Below are 23,359 nucleotides of genomic sequence, written 5' to 3'. Positions count from 1 at the left end.
TAAGCTGCTTACCTCTGCCTCTGCCTCTAGCTACCCTTTTTGGTGCTGCACCTGCCTCAACATCCACACTACTTTCCCCGCTTGACATCCCCCCTGTCCAGGTCGGGTCAGTGTCCTCATCATCCACCACTTCCTCTTCCAACTCCTGTCTCATCTCCTCCTCCCGCACAATGCGCCGGTCAACTGGATGCCCTGACGGCAACTGCGTCACATCATCGTCGATGAGGGTGGGTTGCTGGTCATCCACCACCAAATCGAACGGAGATGGAGGAGACTCTAGTGTTTGAGCATCTGGACACAGATGCTCCTCTGTTAGGTTCGTGGAATCGTGACGTGGAGAGGCAGGTTGAGGGACAATGAAAGGAGCGGAGAACAGCTCTGGGGAGCAGGGACAGTTTGGGTTATTGTTCTGTAAAGCTTCGGAATTTTGGGAGGAAGGAAGACAAGACTGTTGGGTAATAGGAGGAGAGGAGGCAGAGTCTGACTGGCTGCTGGACAATGTGCTGTAAGCGTTCTCTGACAGCCATTGCAAGACCTGTTCCTGGTTCTCGGGCCTACTAAGGTTTGTACCCTGCAGTTTAGTTAATGTGGCAAGCAACCCTGGCACTGTGGAGTGGCGCAATGCTTGCTGCCCCACAGGAGTAGGCACGGGACGCCCTGTGGCTTCACTGCTACCTTGCTCCCCAGAACCATTCCCCCGACCTCGCCCACGGCCTCGTCCACGTCCCTTTCCGGGAGCCTTGCGCATTTTGAATTCCTAGTTAGAAATTGGCACTGTATACCAGTAGTAAAAATTGTGGGTGCACGTAACCCCAATATATTCTTTGAATTAACAGTCAGAAACTAGCACTATATGGCAGTAGCAAGAAATGAGGGTATTTGTATTCCCAATATATTCTTTGAATTCCCAGTCAGACACTGGCACTATATGGCAGTAGCAAGAAATGAGGGTATTTGTATTCCCAATATATTCTTTGAATTCCCAGTCAGACAATGGCACTGTATACCAGTAGTAAAAATTGTGGGTGCACGTAACCACAATATATTTGTGAGATATATACAGAAAGATCCACCACACAAAAATTTGGATATTACCTAGTGTCAGACTAGCAGTTTACAGGTCCTGTAATCTGACACTAGAGTGGGACCATGTATCTCAGAGGTGTGTTTCTGGTGGGACACTTATTGTAGTGCACCTCAGATAGCAAGAAGAAGGGAGGTCCTACTCTCCATATTGATGCATGTCCCTTATGATTACAGGTACAGTGATTAATTGCTGCAGCCATGTTGTTGTTATATTCTCATATTGTATTGTTCAGTATATGTTGATACAGTCACTGATGTTAGGAATGACTGAGAACTTGATGCTAATGTATAACTACTAGATAGTATGTAAGGACACTTATTGTAGTGCACCTCAGATAGCAAGAAGAAGGGAGGTCCTACTCTCCATATTGATGCATGTCCCTTATGATTACAGATAAAGTGAATAAAGAATATAAACCCCCCCAACCACACCAGTGTTAGTTCATTAGGTGTGCAACAAAAATGGCGACGAGGATGGGATGTAGTGACAATTCATAGAAGATACAGAGCAGAATTCACTCAATAAGAGATAGAAAAGAACCAATTGTACAGTGCAGCCATCTCAGTGATATCCTGTGAGTGTCCCCTCAGTGAGATCCTGCCCAGCAGACTGACAATGGATGTGGAGAGCTGTATTAATGACATTAGTGAGTCCTTGCTGCATCTAACATTTGATGAACTGGGTGCTGTTAGCAAATATCTTAAAGTGCCAGGGGAGCAAATCTCCAAAGCCAGAACCTGCAGGCACCTGCTGAATGCCATCAATAAACTGCTTGATGAAGTGGGAGAAACAGAGGATGAAGATGTTACCTGTCTGTTCCTCCAAAAGTGCAAACAGTTCATTACAGATCTGTATTCAGAGGCAAAGGTCGGGGCACAGGCAAAAGAGACTAAGACCCAGACTCAATTGGAAGATTTAAAGGCACAGTACCTTGCTTTGCAGAAAGCATTCCAGGAATCTAGCAAACTGTTAGAAAAAGCCCTTGTTTCTGAGACATCAAGTCAAGCAAAGCAAGAGGTGTCAGAGAGAGAGACTTACTGCAGGACTTCTCCACAGAACATGTGGCCAGAAATGACAATACGGAAAGACTTTAAAATTAGTGGTCAAATTGGTGAAAGAGGTCAAAAAGACAAACTGTCTTACACAAATCTCATGCACCAGATAGACATGGGACTGCAAAAGGGCTACAGTGAATTAGAAGTGATTGAGGCAGTAGTTAAAGCAATAAGCCCCGGCCTGAGTATAAGAAATATGTTAGAGATGAAAAGTGATCTAACACTGCCACAGCTGAAGACTATCCTAAAAGGACACTACAAGGAGGAGAGCAACTCGGACTTATACCACCAGCTGGTAAATATCTCGCAAGACAGCAAAGAATCTCCTCAAAATTTCCTCTTCAGGGCTATAGAACTAAAAGACAGACTTCTCTTTGCCTCTAGAGAAGTGGGAGCAGAGGAAAAATTTGAAACGGATTTGATTCAAAGGAAATTCCTGAGATCAGTAGGAACAGGACTGCTCAGTGAACACATTAAATTCCAATTGAAACCTTATTTGGATGATCCCACTGTCACTGATGACGTATTAATAAAGAAAATGAATGAAGCTGCCAGTTGGGAACAAGAGAGGGAACAGAAATTAAAGAAGTACTCTTCCAGCAAAATCAGCAAACTTGGCGAAATGCAGGCTGGTACCACACAACAAGGATTACTTACAAAAGTAGAGTCATCTACAACTCAAACCGCCCCACCTACGCTAAAATCAAAGAAAGTTCCACTTTCAGGAGATACAGAAGTGACAAACTGGGAGGAGGCTGTGAAAGAACTGAGGAATGAGATGTCAGAATTGAAAAAGTTACTTAAGACTTCTCAAGAACCAAGATTGGTTTCATCCCAAGTAACTTCCAGAAATAAGCAGAATCCAATTTGTGAGGCCTGCAAGACATCAAATCAAGGTCATACATGTCGCCACTGCTACAAATGTGGCAAAGAAGGACATTACACTAGGGGATGTTGTGCACCCAGATCTGCACAGTTAAAAGACAGGAGGTTGCTGATGAGGGACAATCAGTAACCTGTGCCAAGCCCCAGTCCCAACCAAAGAAAGTACCATCTTCAGGTATGGAAGCCAAAGAAAATCTGCTACATACTTATTTCCAAAATGTATGTGATCGTATCCAACAACTGGAGCTTCAACAGAACAGTATACAGCAAGTCACCTCTAGGAAGTGCACGACAACTAACTTACAGATGAGTGAAAGTGTGTCGAGAGGCCAAAGAAAACTCATCAATTTAATAGGAAAAAGGTGTATGGTCCTATGTAAACTAAATGGGGTTCCTCTTCAGGCATTATGGGACACTGGAGCTCAAGCAAGTATCATCAATGACAGTTGGCGGCAGCAGTACCTTCCTCAAACAGAAGTAAGGGCAGTGGAAGAATTACTAGGCTCTGAACCATTATGCGGGAGAGCGGTAAACAAGACCGAAATTCCTTTCATTGGTTGGATAGAAGTAACCTTTCAGCTGTCCCCTGGTAATGACAACATAGAACTTCTGGTGCCTTTTCTAGTATCCAGTGACAATAATGTAGCTGAAGAGCCAATCATTGGATATAATGTGATTGAGGAAGTCATCCTGAGAAAAATCCCTTCATCATCTTTGGTGAGTACACTGGCTGCATCATTTTCACTGCCGACAAGAAGAGCAGAGATGGTGGTAAAGACCGTCCAAGTGAGCCAAGCAGAAACATTTGTGAAGGAGGTAAGAACTGGAGTACGTCGTACCATTATTCCTGCAGGTACTATAATGGGTGTCAAGTGTGGTGTCCATGTGGGACCTCATAAGAAGAACCAGGAAAAGCTCTTTGTGCCAAGTAACACTGCACAGTTACCAGAGGGAATATATACAGATGAGACAGTTGTGATTGTACCTTATGACAACTATGCTCGGGTAACCATTCCAGTAATGAACCCCACTAAACATGATATTGTACTGGATCCAAAAACCGTGTTGGGTCACTTGGAAACAGTCAAAGCGGTATACCCAGCTTGCATAAAACCTGTTCAAGTTTCTTCTTTGACTGCAAACATACAAACAGTGGAAAATGTTGACAAAGCAGAGGGTGAAGTGTCTTCAGTTAAAGAGGAATGGGATCCTCCGGTTCCTACGGATCATCTTGATGCAGACGAACAGTGCATAGTAAGGCAGATGTTAAGAGAAGAATGTCATGCCTTCTCCAGAGATGAGTCTGATGTTGGATGTATTCCATCACTCCAATTAAAGATTAATCTAAAAGACACCACCCCCGTTAAAAAGACATATACTTCGGTGCCAAAACCGCTTCATAACGAAGTGAAGGAGTACCTACAAGACCTGATAAATAGAGGATGGATTAGAAAGTCAAAATCATCCTACTCTTCTCCTATAGTATGTGTAAGAAAACGAGATGGTAGCCTGAGACTCTGCTGTGATTATAGAGAACTAAACCAGAAGTCAGTTCCTGACCGTCATCCTATACCGAGAATCCAAGATATGCTGAATAGTTTGTCAGGAAGTTCATGGTTTTCTGTGCTTGATCAAGGGAAAGCCTATCACCAAGGATTTATGGAAGAATCCAGTAGGCCTTTGACAGCCTTTATAACACCTTGGGGATTATATGAATGGATCCGTATTCCTTTTGGGCTCAGCTCAGCTCCAGCGGAATTTCAGAGAAGCATGGAAGAATGCTTGGAAGGACTGAGAGACAGTATCTGTCAACCATATCTTGATGACAACCTGGTTCACAGTAAGTCTTTCACTGAACATGTGGAACATGTACGGACTGTGCTTCAGCGCTACCAACAGCATGGAATCAAGCTAACACCGAAGAAATGTGAGCTGTTCAAAAGACAAGTCCGGTTCCTAGGTAAGAGTGTCTCTGCTGATGGCTATACTATGGATCCAGCAGAAATTGCTCCAGTAATGGCTTTGAAAAACAAACCTCCATCTACAGTGGGAGAGCTTAGAAAAATACTAGGTTTTCTGTCTTACTACCGGACATATATTCAAAATTTCTCCCGGATTGCCGCTCCACTGTATGATCTACTGTCGGTAGGGCCTTGTTCACCATCACCCACACAAAAGAAAGCAAAGAGAGATAGATCCAAACAGAAGGGAAAAAGTCAACTTCCTGCACATCAGCCCATCAATTGGACTGCCCATCATCAAGAAATCCTGGAGAGACTGATTGATTTGTTAGTTAAGCCACCAGTGATGGGATATCCAGACTTCAACATCCCATTCATACTGCACTGTGATGCGTCTCAGGAAGGACTTGGTGCTGTCCTATATCAAAGGCAAAATGGCAAGTTGAGAGTTATTGGTTATGGCTCAAGAACTCTTACTGCAGCAGAGAAAAACTACCATTTGCACTCGGGGAAACTTGAGTTTTTGGCAATGAAATGGGCAATATGTGACCGTTTTAGAGACTACTTGTACTATAGTCCATCATTTGTTGTATATACAGACAACAATCCACTTACCTATGTTCTCACTACAGCGAAATTAAATGCAACTGGCCATAGATGGGTGTCAGAACTTGCAGACTTCAATTTTAGCATTAAATACCGCCCAGGGAAAGCAAATGCAGACGCTGATGGATTGTCAAGAATGCCACTAGATCCTGACCAGTATATGAAGGAATGTTCCCAAGAAATCAGCATGGAAGCTATTGGTAGCACTGTCCAAGCAGTTCAGATACAAGAGGAGGAACATATGCCATGGTGGTGCCCTGTAACTGTAGAAAGTACAGCTGGAGAAGCTGAACAAAGCCTCAGAGCAAGCGTTAACCAGCTCCCAAAAGAAACTATCAGAAAAGCACAAGAAGAAGACAAGATCATTGGGAGACTGCTACACTACAAACATCAAAACAGATTTCCGGCTAAGAAGGAGAGACAAACAGAACCACCAGCTGTAACTGCCTTATTCAGAGAATGGTCTAAGTTATACCTCAATTCAGATGGTATTCTTTATAGGAAGACTAGCCATAACTTACAATTAGTCCTGCCAAAAGTCTACCATAGGACAGTATTCAAAGAACTCCATGAGCAAATGGGACACTTAGGAGTAGAAAGAACTGTCAATCTTGTTAGAGAACGCTTTTTCTGGCCATATATGCAGAAGGATATTGAGCATTATGTCACCAGAGAATGCAAGTGTCTAAAAGACAAACGTCCCAATAAACCAACCAGAGCACCATTGAACAACATTGTCTCCACCTATCCTTTTGAAATGGTATCGATTGATTTTCTGCATCTGGAAAAATGCAAAGGAGGATATGAGTACATCCTTGTTGTAATGGATCATTTTACAAGGTTTGCACAGGCATATGCTACCACAAACAAGTCTGGTAAGACTGCAGCAGACAAGATATTTAATGATTTTGCTCTAAAGTTTGGCTTTCCAACAAAATTACACCATGATCTGGGAAGAGAATTTGAAAATCAGTTATTTGCAAGACTTGGGAAATACTGCAGAATTCAGAATTCTCATACAACTCCATATCACCCAGAGGGTAATGGACAGGTTGAACGTTTTAATCGTACGTTGTTGTCAATGTTGAGAACTCTTACAGAGGAAGAAAAGCAAGACTGGAAGAATTCTTTGTCAAAAGTTGTCCACGCTTACAATTGTACTAGAAGTGAAGCAACAGGGTATTCACCTTTCTACCTATTGTATGGTCGATCACCAAGACTTCCAATTGACATAATGTTTGACACTCCAGTATCAGAGAAATACAAAACTTACGCGGATTATGTTACAGTCTGGAAAAAGAGAATGGCAGAAGCTTATAAAATAGCTTCAGAAACAGCAAAGAAGTCAGCATGTAAAAGCAAGGAATACTATGATCAAAAAAGTCATGGTGCTGAACTTACTCCAGGAAGTCGAGTTCTAGTGAAGAACTTACATGAGAAAGGAGGACCAGGAAAACTTCGCTCCTATTGGGAAGATAAGATTTATGTTGTCGTGAGAAGAAAACACGAAAACAGTCCAGTGTATGAGGTAAAACCAGAGTCAGGTGGCAACAGATCAAGGATTTTGCACCGTAATCTGTTATTATCTTGTGACTATCTTCCAGATGTACAGCAGACTGCTGAATTGTTAGGCCAAGAGAGATCCTCCAAAGCAAAGCAACCAAAACCAACATCACATGTAGGATATGAAACTGATAGTGTTGATGAAGAAGATGAAATGTGTTCATTAAGTTCACCTACAACAGATAACTATACAGCACAAGGCAGTAAACTTAATCCTGATGCAGCAGAATTTGAACCACAAAATTCATCAGAGATCTTGGCATCACCTGAAGGTCTACTGTCAGAATCGGAAAAGTCATCAGAGGAATCTGCAACAACTCCAGAGGAAGAAGTATGGATGGAGGAATCTGAATCAACAGACCCAGAAACAGATGAAGAAACAGAAATTTCAGGACAACAGACTTTGAAAAGATCTTCTGTTGCGAGAGAAAGGCGAAGGCCGGTTACACTTACTTATGATACCATGGGAGAACCAAGTCGGGTACCAAGAAGTTTTCATGCTAAACAGGTAGTGAAAACCATTGGCCAAGAGAAACAACCTGAATGGTACCTACCACCAGCATATTTTCTGGAGAACTGTGAGCGGATATAAAGACTATTTACCTTCAAAGCAATTGCACTGTTATGTTTACAATTAGTTTGTTTATTTGGCAATGTTTCTAGTTGTTTAGCGATAGAAACTGTGAGGTTATATGGTCGTATTTAATGCAAAAATTAGACCTGACCAATCTCCACCTCATAAAATGAGGTTCAGATATTGTAGTAGCATTGTTATGCATGGTGGTCCAATACTACTTAGAACCAGTGCTAACATTGGCTCTTCTAGGTCTCTTAGCTAGCAACGGACCTAGAAGTAACTTGTGACATTTTTATAGGAACATATGTCACAATGAGGCATTGACCTCTATTGGAGATATCACCACCAATTGATTGTTCCCAATTACTAAAGTACCTTAAGACAACCCACATAATTGTGGAAATGCGGAATGTCGAGGACGACATTAATTTAGTGGGGAAGAATGTGAGATATATACAGAAAGATCCACCACACAAAAATTTGGATATTACCTAGTGTCAGACTAGCAGTTTACAGGTCCTGTAATCTGACACTAGAGTGGGACCATGTATCTCAGAGGTGTGTTTCTGGTGGGACACTTATTGTAGTGCACCTCAGATAGCAAGAAGAAGGGAGGTCCTACTCTCCATATTGATGCATGTCCCTTATGATTACAGGTACAGTGATTAATTGCTGCAGCCATGTTGTTGTTATATTCTCATATTGTATTGTTCAGTATATGTTGATACAGTCACTGATGTTAGGAATGACTGAGAACTTGATGCTAATGTATAACTACTAGATAGTATGTAAGGACACTTATTGTAGTGCACCTCAGATAGCAAGAAGAAGGGAGGTCCTACTCTCCATATTGATGCATGTCCCTTATGATTACAGATAAAGTGAATAAAGAATATAAACCCCCCCAACCACACCAGTGTTAGTTCATTAGGTGTGCAACATATTCTTTGAATTACCAGTCAGAAACTGGCACTATATGGCAGTAGCAAGAAATGAGGGTATTTGTATTCCCAATATATTCTTTGAATTCCCAGTCAGACAATGGCACTGTATACCAGTAGTAAAAATTGTGGGTGCACGTAACCCCAATATATTCTTTGAATTACCAGTCAGAAACTGGCACTATATGGCAGTAGCAAGAAATGAGGGTATTTGTATTCCCAATATATTCTTTGAATTCCCAGTCAGACAATGGCACTGTATACCAGTAGTAAAAATTGTGGGTGCACGTAACCCCAATATATTCTTTGAATTCCCAGTCAGACACTGGCACTATATGGCAGTAGCAAGAAATGAGGGTATTTGTATTCCCAATATATTCTTTGAATTCCCAGTCAGACAATGGCACTGTATACCAGTAGTAAAAATTGTGGGTGCACGTAACCCCAATATATTCTTTGAATTCCCAGTCAGACACTGGCACTATATGGCAGTAGCAAGAAATGAGGGTATTTGTATTCCCAATATATTCTTTGAATTCCCAGTCAGACAATGGCACTGTATACCAGTAGTAAAAATTGTGGGTGTATATAGCCCCAATCCTATTGCTAGGGGACTTGCAGGGTATTTCTGGGGTGAAGGTGGGGGGGCACACCGTTGGAACGGGTATCGGGGTATATATCGGGTATACGGGAATACACTGACAGTGTATTCCATTCAGGATCCTGGGAAAGCTGGGTTGCGGCGATTGAGCCCGTCAGTGCCACGTTACACTGACAAGCTTCTCCCTGGAATTTAGCTCTTACAAGAGCTGTTGTGGTTGTCTTCTCCTTCCTATCCTAGCCTGTCCCTGCCTACCCAGAATCTAAGCCCTAGCTAGCTGGACGGAAACCTCCGTCCTCGGTGAATTGCAAGCTCAGAATGACGCGAACCTGGGCGGCGCTGTTCTTTTAAATTAGAGGTCACATGTTTTCGGCAGCCAATGGGTTTTGCCTACTTTTCTCAACGTCACCGGTGTCGTAGTTCCTGTCCCACCTACCCTGCGCTGTTATTGGAGCAAAAAAGGCGCCAGGGAAGGTGGGAGGGGAATCGAGTAATGGCGCACTTTACCACGCGGTGTTCGATTCGATTCAAACATGCCGAACAGCCTAATATCCGATCGAACATGAGTTCGATAGAACACTGTTCGCTCATCTCTAAGCGTCAACAATGAAGTGAATGAATAAATTAAGATAATGTACAAACAAAGCAGTTTTGCTGAAGCAGTGTATTTAGGAAAAGTCTTACATCCACATTAACAAGCAGTATAGATAGGATCCATGTGATGGGACAACCCCTTTAAAGAGATTCTATCATTAGAATCCCTTTTTGAGGCAATACCATGTCGGAATAGCCTTAAGAAAGGCTATTTGTCCCCTACCTTTGTATTTCTGCTCCGCACCGCCGTTCAGTTGATATACCGTTTTTTCCCAGTATGTAAATAAGTCTCCAGACAGCACAGGGGGCGTTCCCTGTGCTGCCTGAAGACCCTCCACCTTCTACAGCTGTAGTGTAGTCGTCTTCTGGCCGAGCCTGCGTTCAGAATCTAAATTCTGCGCATGCGCAGTCTGCTCTCTCGGGCTTCGGGCAGAGCCGGCTGTGCATGTCTGTTCGGCCATTTTACTGTGGCCGCTTATAGAAACAGTGGATTTCTGTATCTCTCCAGTATGACAGCCTGTTCTACAACGGCCAGATTGTATACATTTCTGCTAGTCAATATTTAGCCTTGTAATCTAAACTTGGCCCAGCGCAGCCTTATGTAGGCCTGGAATACGTTGCAGACACCTCTGTTTTGCAGGTGCTAAGCATATGAGAGCTTTGTAGGTGGTGAGCAGTCTCGTTCTCTTTTAACTCCTACCAAGAAAGTTACCGGTAATTGGAATTTATTAAAACATTTTTTTATATATAATTTTTTAACCTCAATTTTATTGCGTTTTTCTTTATTTTTTCTATGATCGTTATTGGTTGATACTATAAACTTTTTATTGTTTCCCTTTCGTAGGCAGAATATGAGGTGGCCTCAGATGAAAAGCGCAAAGATCATGGTCTCAAGGTTTTGGATACCTACTTCAATAACGGGGTGAGTCACTTGTAATTTATTCACCATGTGTTCACATAGTCTCGCTCTTACTTTTGCCAGTTTTTGAAGTTCTGTTATCAGAAGTAATAAACCATTTCGTAGCAGATGATAGACTTATTAATATGGGCAGGTGGGGGGAAAAATACTGCAAAATAGGAAATGCTTTTAGAAATGGAAGGGTTAATAGTTTATTTTTATTAATTAAGAAAATGCAAAGTGAATGACGTGAAATCCCATCAGTATTTGGTGTGAGCTTTGCCCTTTGCCTTCCATCAGATCTTCTCGGTAGTTGCAGACAGTTTTTGGCAGGGAGGTTGTTCCCGCCGTCTTGGAGATCACATGGTCCCCATTATAGTCTATGGGGTCTGCCCATTTCCTAAGGTAACCGCTTTTTTTTATGCGGATATGTTTCCATTTAGGAAGGGGGCCCCAAGTGGACTGCCCGAACGCAGATGTGAACCGAGCCTAACAGAGCAGGGAAATTGTAAATCCACGTCCGAGGTGTCAATGAAAGTGGAATAACAATAGCGCATAGAAGTTTAAGTTCTAATTTATGAAGTCGACAAAGACAACAAAAATAAGCTAACAATAGACCATTGTAACATGGATAGAACAATAGACAATAAGATACAATAGATCTAATAAACACAAAGGCAGACATATTAACTAGGGAGAGAACACAAGAAGGGGGAGCCATAGATGTGGAGTTGGTGCACACAGTTTTCTCTCTATTAGATCCTCAGTATGTCTGCAAATCCAATCAAACCCCAAAGCCCCCCAGGGGTCCCAAATTGCCTAGAAGAAGTCTAAGGAATTATTCAGGAATATTGTAATTTTTCCTAATGAGTAGAGCTCTCGTAACTGGGTCAGTAAGGCCCGGTTCACATCTGCGTTCGGTATTCTGTTCGGGGAGTCCTCATGGAGACCCCAGAACGGAATACCGAACGCATTGACAAGCAGTGAGCTTATGAAAGCACACGGACGCCATAGATTGGAATAGGGTCTGTGCAGTGTCCGCACGGAACCTGCAGAGAGAAAAGTACTTCATGAACTACTTTTTTCTTCGCATTACTCGTGCGGGCACCGTGCGGAAAACACACGGACCCCATTATAGTCTATGGACTTTCATTGCTCACTGCTTGTCAATGCATTCGGTAATCCGTTCAGGTGGGGGTTCCCGAATGGAATACTGAACGTAGATGTGAACCAGGCCTGAATGTGATATATAAGGACATCTTAGAATTCCACCTTGCATGGAAGGGAGGAAGTAAAGTGCTGCAGTAATTTCAAGTGTATTGTGCCCTATACGGAAATGAATGTATACAGTCTGAAGTGAATTACGCTAATTTACAGACATCTTAATTTCCGATACTATATTTGGATCTTCTTTTTATCGACTGAGGTGCATATTTTTAGAGAGTTTTTTTTTCTCCTGGTTACTGGAGGTAGGCTTTTAGGAAGCATATTTCTAGTTCCTTCTTAAAATTCTTGCTCCTGTGTGCCTCGGGGTCCATGACTTGGGTCCATATAAATTCTATGGTTGCAGACTCTTAGATGATTGTGCGTTGCTGCCTCTTGAGTTGCGTGCAGGTAGTTTCTGCTGACATGGACCGAGGACTGGATATTGCCTGTAGTTGTTCATCCAATGATCATCTTGTGAGATTTCAGGTCTGAGAAATACAGCAGAGTTGGTTCATAGTTGGGCTGGCAATGCCGATCGCATCTGCTGCAATATTGAAATAGCAAGGCCTTTGCCCTTGACATTGACTGAGAGGTCAGTGGTTTTACTCGACCACAACTTGGAAGTGCCAGGAGGTGTTTATTGATGCCCAGCTGTCATTTCAGCTACTGTGTGGTTTGAGGAATCCCGTGAACAATCTTGAGGAGGTGACTCACAGTCTCAAGTAGTTTTCATTTGCTGTGGAGGGCACTAGTGCACTAACATATGGTAAAGTAATTCATTAAATGTAATCCCGTGTGAAAACATCGTAGACCGTGTCTCAGACTTCACACCTTGTAATGAAAAAAACAGCAAAAAAGGAAAAAATGGCAGCTTCTGTTGGCGCTACTCCTAAAATGCAAAATGATGCAAGCGAAAGCGGGGAAATATTATTTCAGGAAAATTTTTGGATCTTTGCTTAGCAACAGGCTGGGTAGAGGAGAGACCGTTTTTGTCGTCTAAGGCCATTACATTTGAGACTTTGCATCATTGACGCTCCAGTAAAACTCTTTGACCTCATGGATTGTGAAAATGTCACCTTTGTAGGTTTGGAAAAAAAAGAGTTTTGAAGTCTTAGGGCTCGTTTACATCGGGGGGTGGGGGGTGGGGGCGTATTTTGACACCAAGAGTGACGCGGGGAGCTGCGTCACTCTCGGGTCAAAACCCGCCTACCACGATCGTCGTGTCACGGGTTCCCCCTCCAGAGTCGGCTCAAATGAGTGGACCGACTCCGGAGGTTGCTGCCGCCAGGCGGAAGCCACGGCTCGGAGAGCCTCGGAATCCGCCTGAAGAAAGGACAACTTGCTTCTTTTTTCCGCTAGCGGAAAAAAGAACGCTAGTGGTCTCCATAGACCACCATTGTATGGAGGCGGATTTTGAGGCGAAATCCGCTGTCAAAATCCGCCTCCTTGCCTCTGTGTGAACTAGCCCTTAGGCAAGTGAGGCAGTTGGTGCACTGGAGGCGGGGCTTCAGCTCTAGGAGCACTGCTCAAGTGGGAAGGGTGATGTCATAACAGTGGGAGGATCAATTGTTACTGCACTGGGTGGTGTAGAGAGGAGATGGTAGAGATCCAAATGGCAAGAGCAATGCTCCAGGGAGCTGAGTCTCCAGTGCACCAACTGCTTCATTTGCAAACAACTTCAAGGTTGTTTTTTTTCCCAAATTTACCAAAGTGACATTTAATAAAGGTATGATTTTTATCATTGTAATCTGCTATGTAAAATGGAGAGCAGAGTATGTTTGGGGCAGGTAGTAGACTTCCGTTAAAGGGATCCTATAATTAAAACTCATTTTTTTTCTGCCTACCACGTCGGAATACCCTTAAGAAAGGCTATTCTACTCCCACCTTTAGATGTCTTCTCTGCACCGCCGTTCGATATATAATCTGGTTTTCGTCGGTATGCCAATGAGTTCTCTCGCAGCACTGGAGGCGGGGCCCAGCGCTCAAGCAGCACTGGGGGCGTCCCCAATGCTGCGAGAGAACTCTCCAGCGCCACCTCCATCTTCGTCAGGAACGGGTCTTCTTCTGGCGGTGGCTTCAAACTTCTAGGCCTCGGGCATCCCACTGTGCATGCCTGCCGGCCACAAGAAAATGACCGCTTACAATACTTTGTAAGCGGCCATTTTCTTGTGGCCGTTGGGCATGTGCAGTCTGCTTTGCACGAAGCCTACAAGTTTGAAGCCAACCCCCGGAAGAAGACGTGAAGAAGACCTGTTCCTGAAGAAGTTGGAGGCGGCGCTGTAGAGTTCTCTCGCAGCATTGGGGACGCCCCCAGTGCTGTTTGAGCGCTGGGGCCCACCCCCAGTGCTGCGAGAGAGCTCATCTGCATACCAACGAAAACCGGGTTATATATTGAACGGTGGCGCGGAGAAGACATCTAAAGGTGGGAGAATAGCCTTTCTTATGGCTATTCCGATGTGGTAGGCAGAAAAAAAATGAGTTTTAATGATAGGATCCCTTAAAGATAAGGGGGGGGGGGGGGGGGGTCAGTAGCCTCGCTGATGGTCTAGTTGAAAGAGCTGTGGATTCTTGCACCCTCTTCATTGTTTACCAGGCACAGCGCCATATATTGCGTAGTGGCCTTGCCTGGTATTGCAGCTTAGTTGTATTCATTTTTATAGGACTAAGCTGCAGAAAGGTCACGGTTATGAGGAAGAGCGCTGTGACCACTTCAGTCAGCTAATCAGCACAGGTACTGGGTAGATAGATCTTCCATTTTTAAAGATAAATCTCATTCATAGTTGGGTTCAGCAATGGACTTGGCTTTCAACCAGCCGCTTTCGACGCCCAGACAGCAGGTTGGCTGTACGTATTATAGGAAATGACATCATCGGGTTGGCAGTGGTGACATCACTGCCCTTCTCTTGTGCGTGCATATATGTGGGTATGACATATAATCTGTCCTCACTCATGTCGGAGCATTCGTAGAACACTCTTTGCCCTCTACCTCGTGGAAAGTTGTGACTCTCTTCTATAATCCACCCTCCAAGTCCTCCAAAATGCTAACCAGATGTTTTTAGCCAAGTACAACAGCAACAGGAAATTAATTTTGAGTGTGTTTTTCAAAGTTTGGCTCCGAATCAAAGCTCACAAACTATTACCCAAAAGACAAATTACAAAGAAAATGCGGATTGTGGTAGGTGTGCAGCTTGTATGTTTTTTTTTTTTTTCTAAAAGGCACGTTTTTTTGTACGTATGGCATTTGGATAATATATTTTTCTGGTGGTAATTGGAGACGTAATTGCGTGCGCTCCGGGTCAAAAATATAAGTATGGAAATACCATATTGTAAACTGAAGCACATTCCACTCCGGATGATATGACGTCCTTTGTCCCGCACTTGTGTTCATCAAATAAATATTCCTGGAGAAGAACAATATTACAGCTAATGCGCCTAGTGAAAGTTTTTGCCTTTTTTGAGCCTTGACATTCATTTGGATATTTTCTTTAGGTTCGAGCCATTAAATATAATTTTCCCTAAAATTAAAGACGTTAATGTTGTTTGGGTTTAAACAGACATGGCTGCTTTTTTTCCATTTAAATTGGACTAAAGTGCAGTACCAGACACAGCCAGTTGACAAGAGTGGCGCTATTTCTGAATGTGGCCATGTTTTTGTTTTTTTTCTGTATTGCTTGTATAACAGAGCGCAAGGTCTTTAGTCCACAAAAAAAAATTCCGCCTGTGCCCCTTACTTTTATTGCAAACACCTAGGTCACATGGAGTAACCTATTTCCCAATGGCCTGACTGTTACTGTGGCTTGGCGAATTATTCCTCCGGCAACAGTCACACATTGTGTGTCTAATAGACCAATCCCAAACCTGTTGCGATCCTGGGCAACTTTACCCAGCGATAGCAACACATTTTAATGTTAAAATTCATGCCAAAAATTATTGAGGTATCCATATAAGGGTATGTTCACACTGACTTTTTATGCAGGCTGAGAAATTCTGCTTAAAGAATTGGTAAACTTTTTTTTTTTTTTATACGATGCGTTTTTTGCATTTTTTATTTTAATTTTTGTTTTGTTTTTACTCCAGCACAATCCGCTTTAAAAAAAAAAAAAAATGCTAGCAGTTTTTGATGTGGGTTCTTTCAAAAACCACGTAAAAAAAACCTTGTGTTTTTTCCGCCTCACATTGATTTCAATCGGTTTTTCAAGGCGGAATCTGCTTGAAGATAGGCCATGTTGCTTTTTTTCCCCCTGCTACTGACTCCCAATGAAATGAATGGGAGATGTTTTTTTTGTTTTTTTTTTAAGGCGGATTCTTCCTCAAAATCCTCCTGCAGAAATCTTCGTGTGTAGATACCCCCCGAATCCATTTAACGAGGACGCGGAAAAAATGCGTAATAAGCGTAATAAGTTTGGTTTTTGTTTTTTTTTTTCCAGATGATAAACTTTTGCTATTCCTTTTCCCATCAGGAAAAATATCTTTGTACCGTGTTAGCCAGTGGATATGAAATATAAAAAATTTTTTTGAGCCTGATGAAGAGACCTTTTTAGTAGTCCCGAAAGCTCGCAATATGTCATCATTTTTAGTTAGCCATTAAAAAAGGTATCAACTACTGAAGACTGCTCAAAAAAATTTTTTTATTCCTTTTTCCATGTGGGTTATGCTTTTGCTTTCTTCTCCTTGCACATCCAAAGCTTGCTTTAGACCTGTGCTACGGTGCATTGGTGGCGTTCAGATGACTGTAAACAGGACTGAGAAGTGAAGATAAAATGCCGGCAGGTTGCAGACGTTTTGCTTGTTCTTTGTATGTAAATGGAGCAGAATCGTAGATATAAATAGTAAGCCGTATCGTAGAAGTCAAACAATGTATTATCAGCCTTTATGCCCGCTTCCTGCGCCACTTTCCTGGTTGGCAGCCTAGCAACCAGACACTTCCTCTCTCCTATTCTGACTCCTGGCGTCTTGGAGCTGGTCGCGTTAGGTTGTGGTTTTACTGCTTGAGGTCCACTGTGGCATCTGCTTGCTAAGGCAACAGGCATCCGAAGTTGACATAAGGCCTAGTGGCCTATATAAAGGGGCATTGTCCTGGGATCTCCTTCCTGGTTTTTAAGGTCCCGAATCTCCTTCCCTGTGCTAATGTTCCTGACTTGACTCTTCATCCTGATCAGCACCTTGGCTTTGTTCCTAACCATGGTCCTGACTTGTCCTTTGGATTGTTTGCCCTGTGGGATTCTGACCCTTGCCTACTTCCTTGAAAGCTTCCCATCTCGTTCTCCGTTCTGCTGCATTTTGACAATTTTCTTAGTGACCACCCTTGTTCCAGTCCTTACTTGCCAAAATTCGCCTCTGGGAGATTTTCCGACCCTCTGTGTGAAGTTCACTCCATTTTAGGAGGTGTTCCCTTTTAATAATGTGAACACAAAATGTGAAGGACATGCGCTTCTTGTGATATGAGATTTGCCCACTCTTCTGGGGTGGACTCTTTTGGGTGCAAACCTCACGTGTGTTTCAGGAGAGTAGTCCCCTTTCCTGATTTCTCTACTTTTGCCACTCGGACACCCACTGATCATGAAAATGGGAGTCCCTTGTCCTGAGTCAGTCCCGTTCAAAGTCAACGGGGTAGCATTTTCCCACAGATTGAATGAAGTGACATGTGCATTAGAGATGAGCGAACACTGTTCGGATCAGCCGATCCGAACAGCACGCTCCCATAGAAATGAATGGAAGCACCTGTGACGCCGGCCGACCGCCGACAAAGTCAGCGTCACAGGTGCTTCCATTCATTTCTATGGGAGCGTGCTGTTCGGATCGGCTGATTCGAACAGTGTTCGCTCATCTCTAATGTGCAGTAGTTGTTCCATTCAAACAGGGGGACACTGGACCCTGACTATCATGACTAATGGTGGTTCTAAGAGTGGGACCCCCATTGACGAAATTCTTACCCATTAACAGGATAGATGAGTTGTTTTAGTGAATTCCTTAGTCTATGGATATGACCAGTAGAAACATCCGTGATATGGGCAGACACCATTGAGAAGGTGACAATATCATCTTAAACCAGGCGACAATGGGGGGGTGGTATGTACTATACAAGCAACCTGGCCCTTCGAAACATTTCGCAAATCATTCCCCCCTCCTAAGTGTATCATCTCTATGGTTAATGGCAAAGCCATATGTTCTAGCACCTCATCTGCTGTTGTTTACCCCAAATGCTCCATAGCTGTGATTATTGCAAGGATTACGTATAATATGAGCATTGTACACATAATACAAGGGTCACTCACAATTCACGGCTCTGACTGTGCATGTCTGATATAATATCCAGATCCCACCACCTAGTTCCAAGCCCCGCAATAAAAACCGCCCAGGTAATCTAATAGGAGCGTGCTCTTTCCATTTGGCACATTGAGGTCACAGTCCCTGACCAGGAATGCTGCGTTATTTCACTTTATGGCGGCTGGCCGTCCTCTGAGGCATTTTAAAGACGGTTTGTAGTATATCAGGAATTTGGATGTGGTGTCACTATTTCACATGCTGAAGAGTATTACAGTTCTGCTGAACAGACCATTCATGTATAGCCTGGAGTCCACAAACAAGCCTTATCTGAGCCGGAGTGGACCCTTCCTATGATAAACACAGGTGTATACCGTGAGAAAAAGAAGCTCATTCATTCAACGAAACCCTGTGTCTGTCCATGAGAAAAAAAAAACGCCGTAAAGTTCCTATAATTTGCCGAATTATGGGATTTTCCCGTCTACAGGAATTTTAGTGGCCTGGGATTTATGTTCAATGCCTCTAGACTTTGCAAAAATATTCACTTGGTTCCCAGTCAGGTCCTTGGATTTCAGTATTGGGAATTACAGCCCTTTTGTGTTTCATAATGGATTTAGGATTACCATATTGCTTAAAGGGGTTGTCTAGGATTAGAAAACATGGCTGCTTTTTTTCAAAAACATTAGCACCCATGGATAGGTGTGCTATTTCAACATGAGAGCATCCATGTTTTTCTAATACTGGACTGCCTCTTGGAGACCACTCCTGTCCATATGCTTACTTGGGACCCCGATCTGTTAAGCAGAATGGAGAGCCATTCTGTAGGAGCTACTGGAGGACTTAGGATTTGTCCCATTAGAGAAATTTATCCTTTATCCATAGGACAGAGGATAAATGTCTAATTGCTGAGTCCCCAAGTGATCAGGAGGACCAGAAATTCCCCTAAGGCCTTCTTGTGGCCTCCTACAGCACTCCATACACTTCAGTGGGGCTTCGGACTTTGCTGGCGATTACAGTTCCGCTAGCCCCATAGAAGTGGATAGAGCTCCATTTATTAGGAGGCCTTAGGGTCTTTCAGTCCCCTGTTGGCCTGAACATTGGAAGACCCAGCGATTGGGCACTTACTTATTACAAAGGTGGCCATGCATCTGAATGGCTGTCATGTACTACTAACTGCTTGGCTACCCACCATGTTTTCTGGAAAAGTCAAAAGTTAGGCAGGCGTTCTGAAATCCAGGGTGACCGGTTGATTCTGATAAAGGTTGTATCTGATGTGATGAGACTTCGGTCTTCCAGGCTTAATCCATGGCCCATCCATGGGATGGGTCATTGATTGGCGGGGACTCCAGCTTTCCTGGCTGATTCAAGGGGTCACAGCATTCAATTGAGCACTGCAGCCTCTTCACTACTTAGCAAGCACTATATATATATATATATATATATATATATATATATATATATATATATATATATATATATATATATATATATATATATATATATATATATATATATATATAGGCTGTGCATGGTATCACAGCTCTGCCCAGTCACTTGAAAGGGACTGAGCTGCAAAGAGGACAAGTGATCCTGGTTTACAACCAAGGGACGCTTTCACAATTCCGCAGGTTTCTGATTTGAAATTGTAGCTGTTGCAAAACTGAATGCTCCAGTATAATATAGCCGCTCATCTGTGGGTGTGTCAGACGACAAGCTTGTTGATGCTTCCGATTAGCAAGCAGCAGAGTTTTGAATGCAGCTCTGGAGTATAATACAGATTTTAACTCTGGATTAACGACCATGCACACAACAAAATGTGCATCTGAGTTGGGGGGCGAGTTTATTACGGAATGAAGTCTGATGACACTGAGTACATTCCATTATGCATTCATGTCAGTGGGGCCCACAGACCCATTAGCACGTAGCAGAATTGGTCCTGCTCTGTTATCAGCCTCATAGACATGAATGCCTCATGGAATGCACTCTGATGTCACTCCGAGTGTCATCCAACTGCATTCCATGGCCCCCAACTCAGATGCTGACTTGGTCACATGCTCGGGCCTGTAGTATGAGATAAGTGATGTATTTTTAATTGTAAATCATAGATAAAGCATAAAATGGTCTTAAAGACAAAGTGTGTGTTATAACACACCTACATATTTTGCAGAGTATAGACTTGTTAATAAAGCATAGTCTTCATACCACTCTTGTTCACATAGCAAGTAGTCAGGCACTAGCATGAGCGACATGTAGGCTGCTCATGTGGAAGTATAATAACGTATGTGTACATGGGGGTATCACAAGCAATGATCTAACCTGTATTCTGCTTTATTAGCAGTTTAGCACTTTCCCCCTCTGCAGACTCTATCTTTTCTCCCTGAGCTAGTGGGTGGAGACTAGTTTCTGTGATGTCTGCCATACCCTGCATACAGGCAGTAGAGGAGAATCTGCTCCATAGTACTCTCTCATACTCTGAAGCATCAGCAGGATCACCTAGGATATAATGGAGAAGTGGTGTCCTGCACTGATGTGAATTAAAGCACTTGGAGTGAGATACAAAGTGTATTGTTCTCTCTAGGATCCCTGTGTTTTTGTCTCTCCACCCTCACCCTTTCTCGCTTCTGCCCCTCCATAGACTTCTATTGTAAGCTGTAACGTGATACTTCTGTGACCTTGTGTCTTGCTCTAGTAATTGAGCAGATTTTTCAGAGTAAAAGTCAGTTTAACAAGAGGTGAGCATAAAAAGACTCAGAAAAGTAGAGGAGGAGACATTTTCTTTGATAAGTTTAGTTGTACTACTGAAATATGCAACGTTTGAAGTTATGGAATGGGCCAGATTAGAGGGCGCACGAAGGGCCAGGGTGCCGGAAGAATAAGTTAGTTCCTTTTTATGATTTACTCTTCTTCAGTATTTGCGCACATCACAAAAAAAAAAAATGACAGAAAAATTCATTTTGAGAACCGTATAGCGCTGATGTCTAGTGTTACTGGATACATCTACAGGATCATTTTTGTGTCTTATTAAACTTTCCTACACCGCTGTTATAATGGATTTTTAGGCCCATATTTACATATTATTCTTTATGATTTATAGCGAAGGAAATTGCCAGACAAACCCACATCGTGTTTGCGAAGTTCCAGTTTCTCTAGTACAAGAGCAGGCGCGCTGCTAAGTGGTAGGAACGCTATACTGTAAAAACATTGGGGGAAGCCCTGCTTAATAGACGTGCCCAGAGAGTGGAATGGAATAAAACTGCACACAAGCCTGTGGTTCCTGGCCCTGGATTCTTGTTCACCGCATTCGCTTTCATTGCTCCCAGCAAACGGATGCTGCAGAATGGGACTTGTACTTATGTGTGTTGTCTCTTTCTCCACTTTTCTTAAATTGGAGCTGATGTAAGTAAACGTTACCCATGGCTTCTGAGGAAACAAGGTGGCCACCGTTTCAGCTCCCACAGGGATAGGCACACAGCTTTCTAAAATTCAGAAATGGCACGTTTGCCATACTGTGCAACCCTACAGGAGCTCTGGATGTGACGCCTTATTCTGCAATTTTGCATAATCGGTTTTTGGTTTTTTTATTTATTTTTTTTACTGGGAAATCAAGATGACACCAAGTAGAAAATCCAGCTTAGTAGTGGTCACCCAGCTTTTCTAGAAATGCATTGAAGGGATCGCCAGGATTATAAAACATGGCAACTTTCTTGCACCAAAAAGTGCTACCCCTATCCTTGGGTTCTTATGCAGCTCCATAGAAGTGAATGGGGTTGAGCTGCAATACCAGACACCACCTGTGGACAGGTGTGGTGATGTTTTTGGAAGAAAGCAGCCATGCAAACCATGGATGACACACTAATGCCAATCCATTTGTCATCTGTGCCATTTTCACCGGCCCGCAGACTGCACAAGCCTTAGGAATATGTTCACACAGAGTTCCTCCAACTCAAAATTTTCTCCAAAAATACCACTAATCTGACCAATGCAGAAGACTGAACATAGAAGCGTCTTGCCCTATCTTGCTGCCGATTCCTTATCACGAGGCCTTGGCTTTTTTCCAAGAGAATTTTTTGGAAAAGATTTTGAAGTTGAAGAACTTCTCAAAATCTGCTCCAATAAAATCCACCCTTAAAGTGGCCGCTGTTTACGTAGATGGAGAGTGATGACTAGTATGGAGGTCCCAGTGGTTAGAAACTCTTTTTCTTCCTCCTCAGTGCTGGCCCTTTTTGTAAGCCGTGTATATAAAGTACTGACATTATTTCTAACTCTGCGGCCATTGTCCTTCCTCATATAAACAGGGAATTCTTGCAGAAAATGCGAATTCCTGGCATGTGCCGCTGCAGTTCATCTTCTTTGTAGGCTTATAGAAAGTGACGTGGGTGTGGATCATATTCGAGGCTCCAACCTGAGGGAATTCCCGTTCTCCGGACCCTCAGGGCTTCTCACAGCAGCTTCTGGCAATGTTGTCAGCATACGGCCACTTCTACGCCGTCACTTCATTCTTTTCTTAGCCTGTGTCCTTACCAACCTTTGTTTTTTTGGCTATTATTTATGCCACTCCCTTCCTTCCTATTGAACTGGCATTTTTCAGTTCTTCCCATGCAATTTTTTTTTTTTTTTTCGAGACGTGAAGCTTTTGGGATATTTCCAGATCGAATAGAAACCTGAGCCAGCCCATTATAATTTCCTTAGATGGAAATAGTTGCTGAGAAATTCACATACCTTCAGCAGAGTCTGGAGGTGGTAATGTAAGACCCCAGGCCTCGTAGCCACCTATATCATTTGTTGTGGGGTAGACGGACTTACAAAGGGAAAAAAAAAAAAAAAAACAAACAAAAAAACACTCGCGTTGCTTTTAAAGATGCCGGAATTTGCACATTTGTAGGAAGTCGAGTAAAGATGTTTGTGCTTAAAATGCTTCCTCCTCCTTGTAGGTTATTATCTGGACACATAATAGCCGACAACTTGCCAGCTTCAGCCCAGATGACAGGTCTTATTAATCATCAAAAAATGACCGCTACAATGGAAAAGACACGTAGGCAACCTTCATACGCAACCTCCCAACTTCAGAGGACTTAAAGTGGGACAAAAGGGAGAATTTGGGTAAATCGTAAGCTATGCCTC

At 43.0% G+C, this 23,359-nt stretch overlaps 1 protein-coding gene across 1 annotated transcript in view; it reads left to right on the top strand.

Moving 5' to 3' along the window:
- GRK4 (G protein-coupled receptor kinase 4) overlaps positions 1–23,359 on the top strand; it is a 165,345-nt gene that overhangs the window by 111,060 nt on the left and 30,926 nt on the right. The window contains exon 4 of the mRNA XM_075261099.1: positions 10,715–10,792. Within this exon, the coding sequence (XP_075117200.1) occupies positions 10,715–10,792 (78 nt within the window). The remainder of the gene's footprint in view (positions 1–10,714; positions 10,793–23,359) is intronic.

This window comes from Leptodactylus fuscus, chromosome 1, assembly GCF_031893055.1.
Source record: "Leptodactylus fuscus isolate aLepFus1 chromosome 1, aLepFus1.hap2, whole genome shotgun sequence".
Lineage (NCBI taxonomy): Eukaryota > Metazoa > Chordata > Amphibia > Anura > Leptodactylidae > Leptodactylus > Leptodactylus fuscus.
The sequence above is the reverse complement of the archived record's forward strand: the minus strand, read 5'-3'. Positions and strand labels throughout refer to the sequence as shown.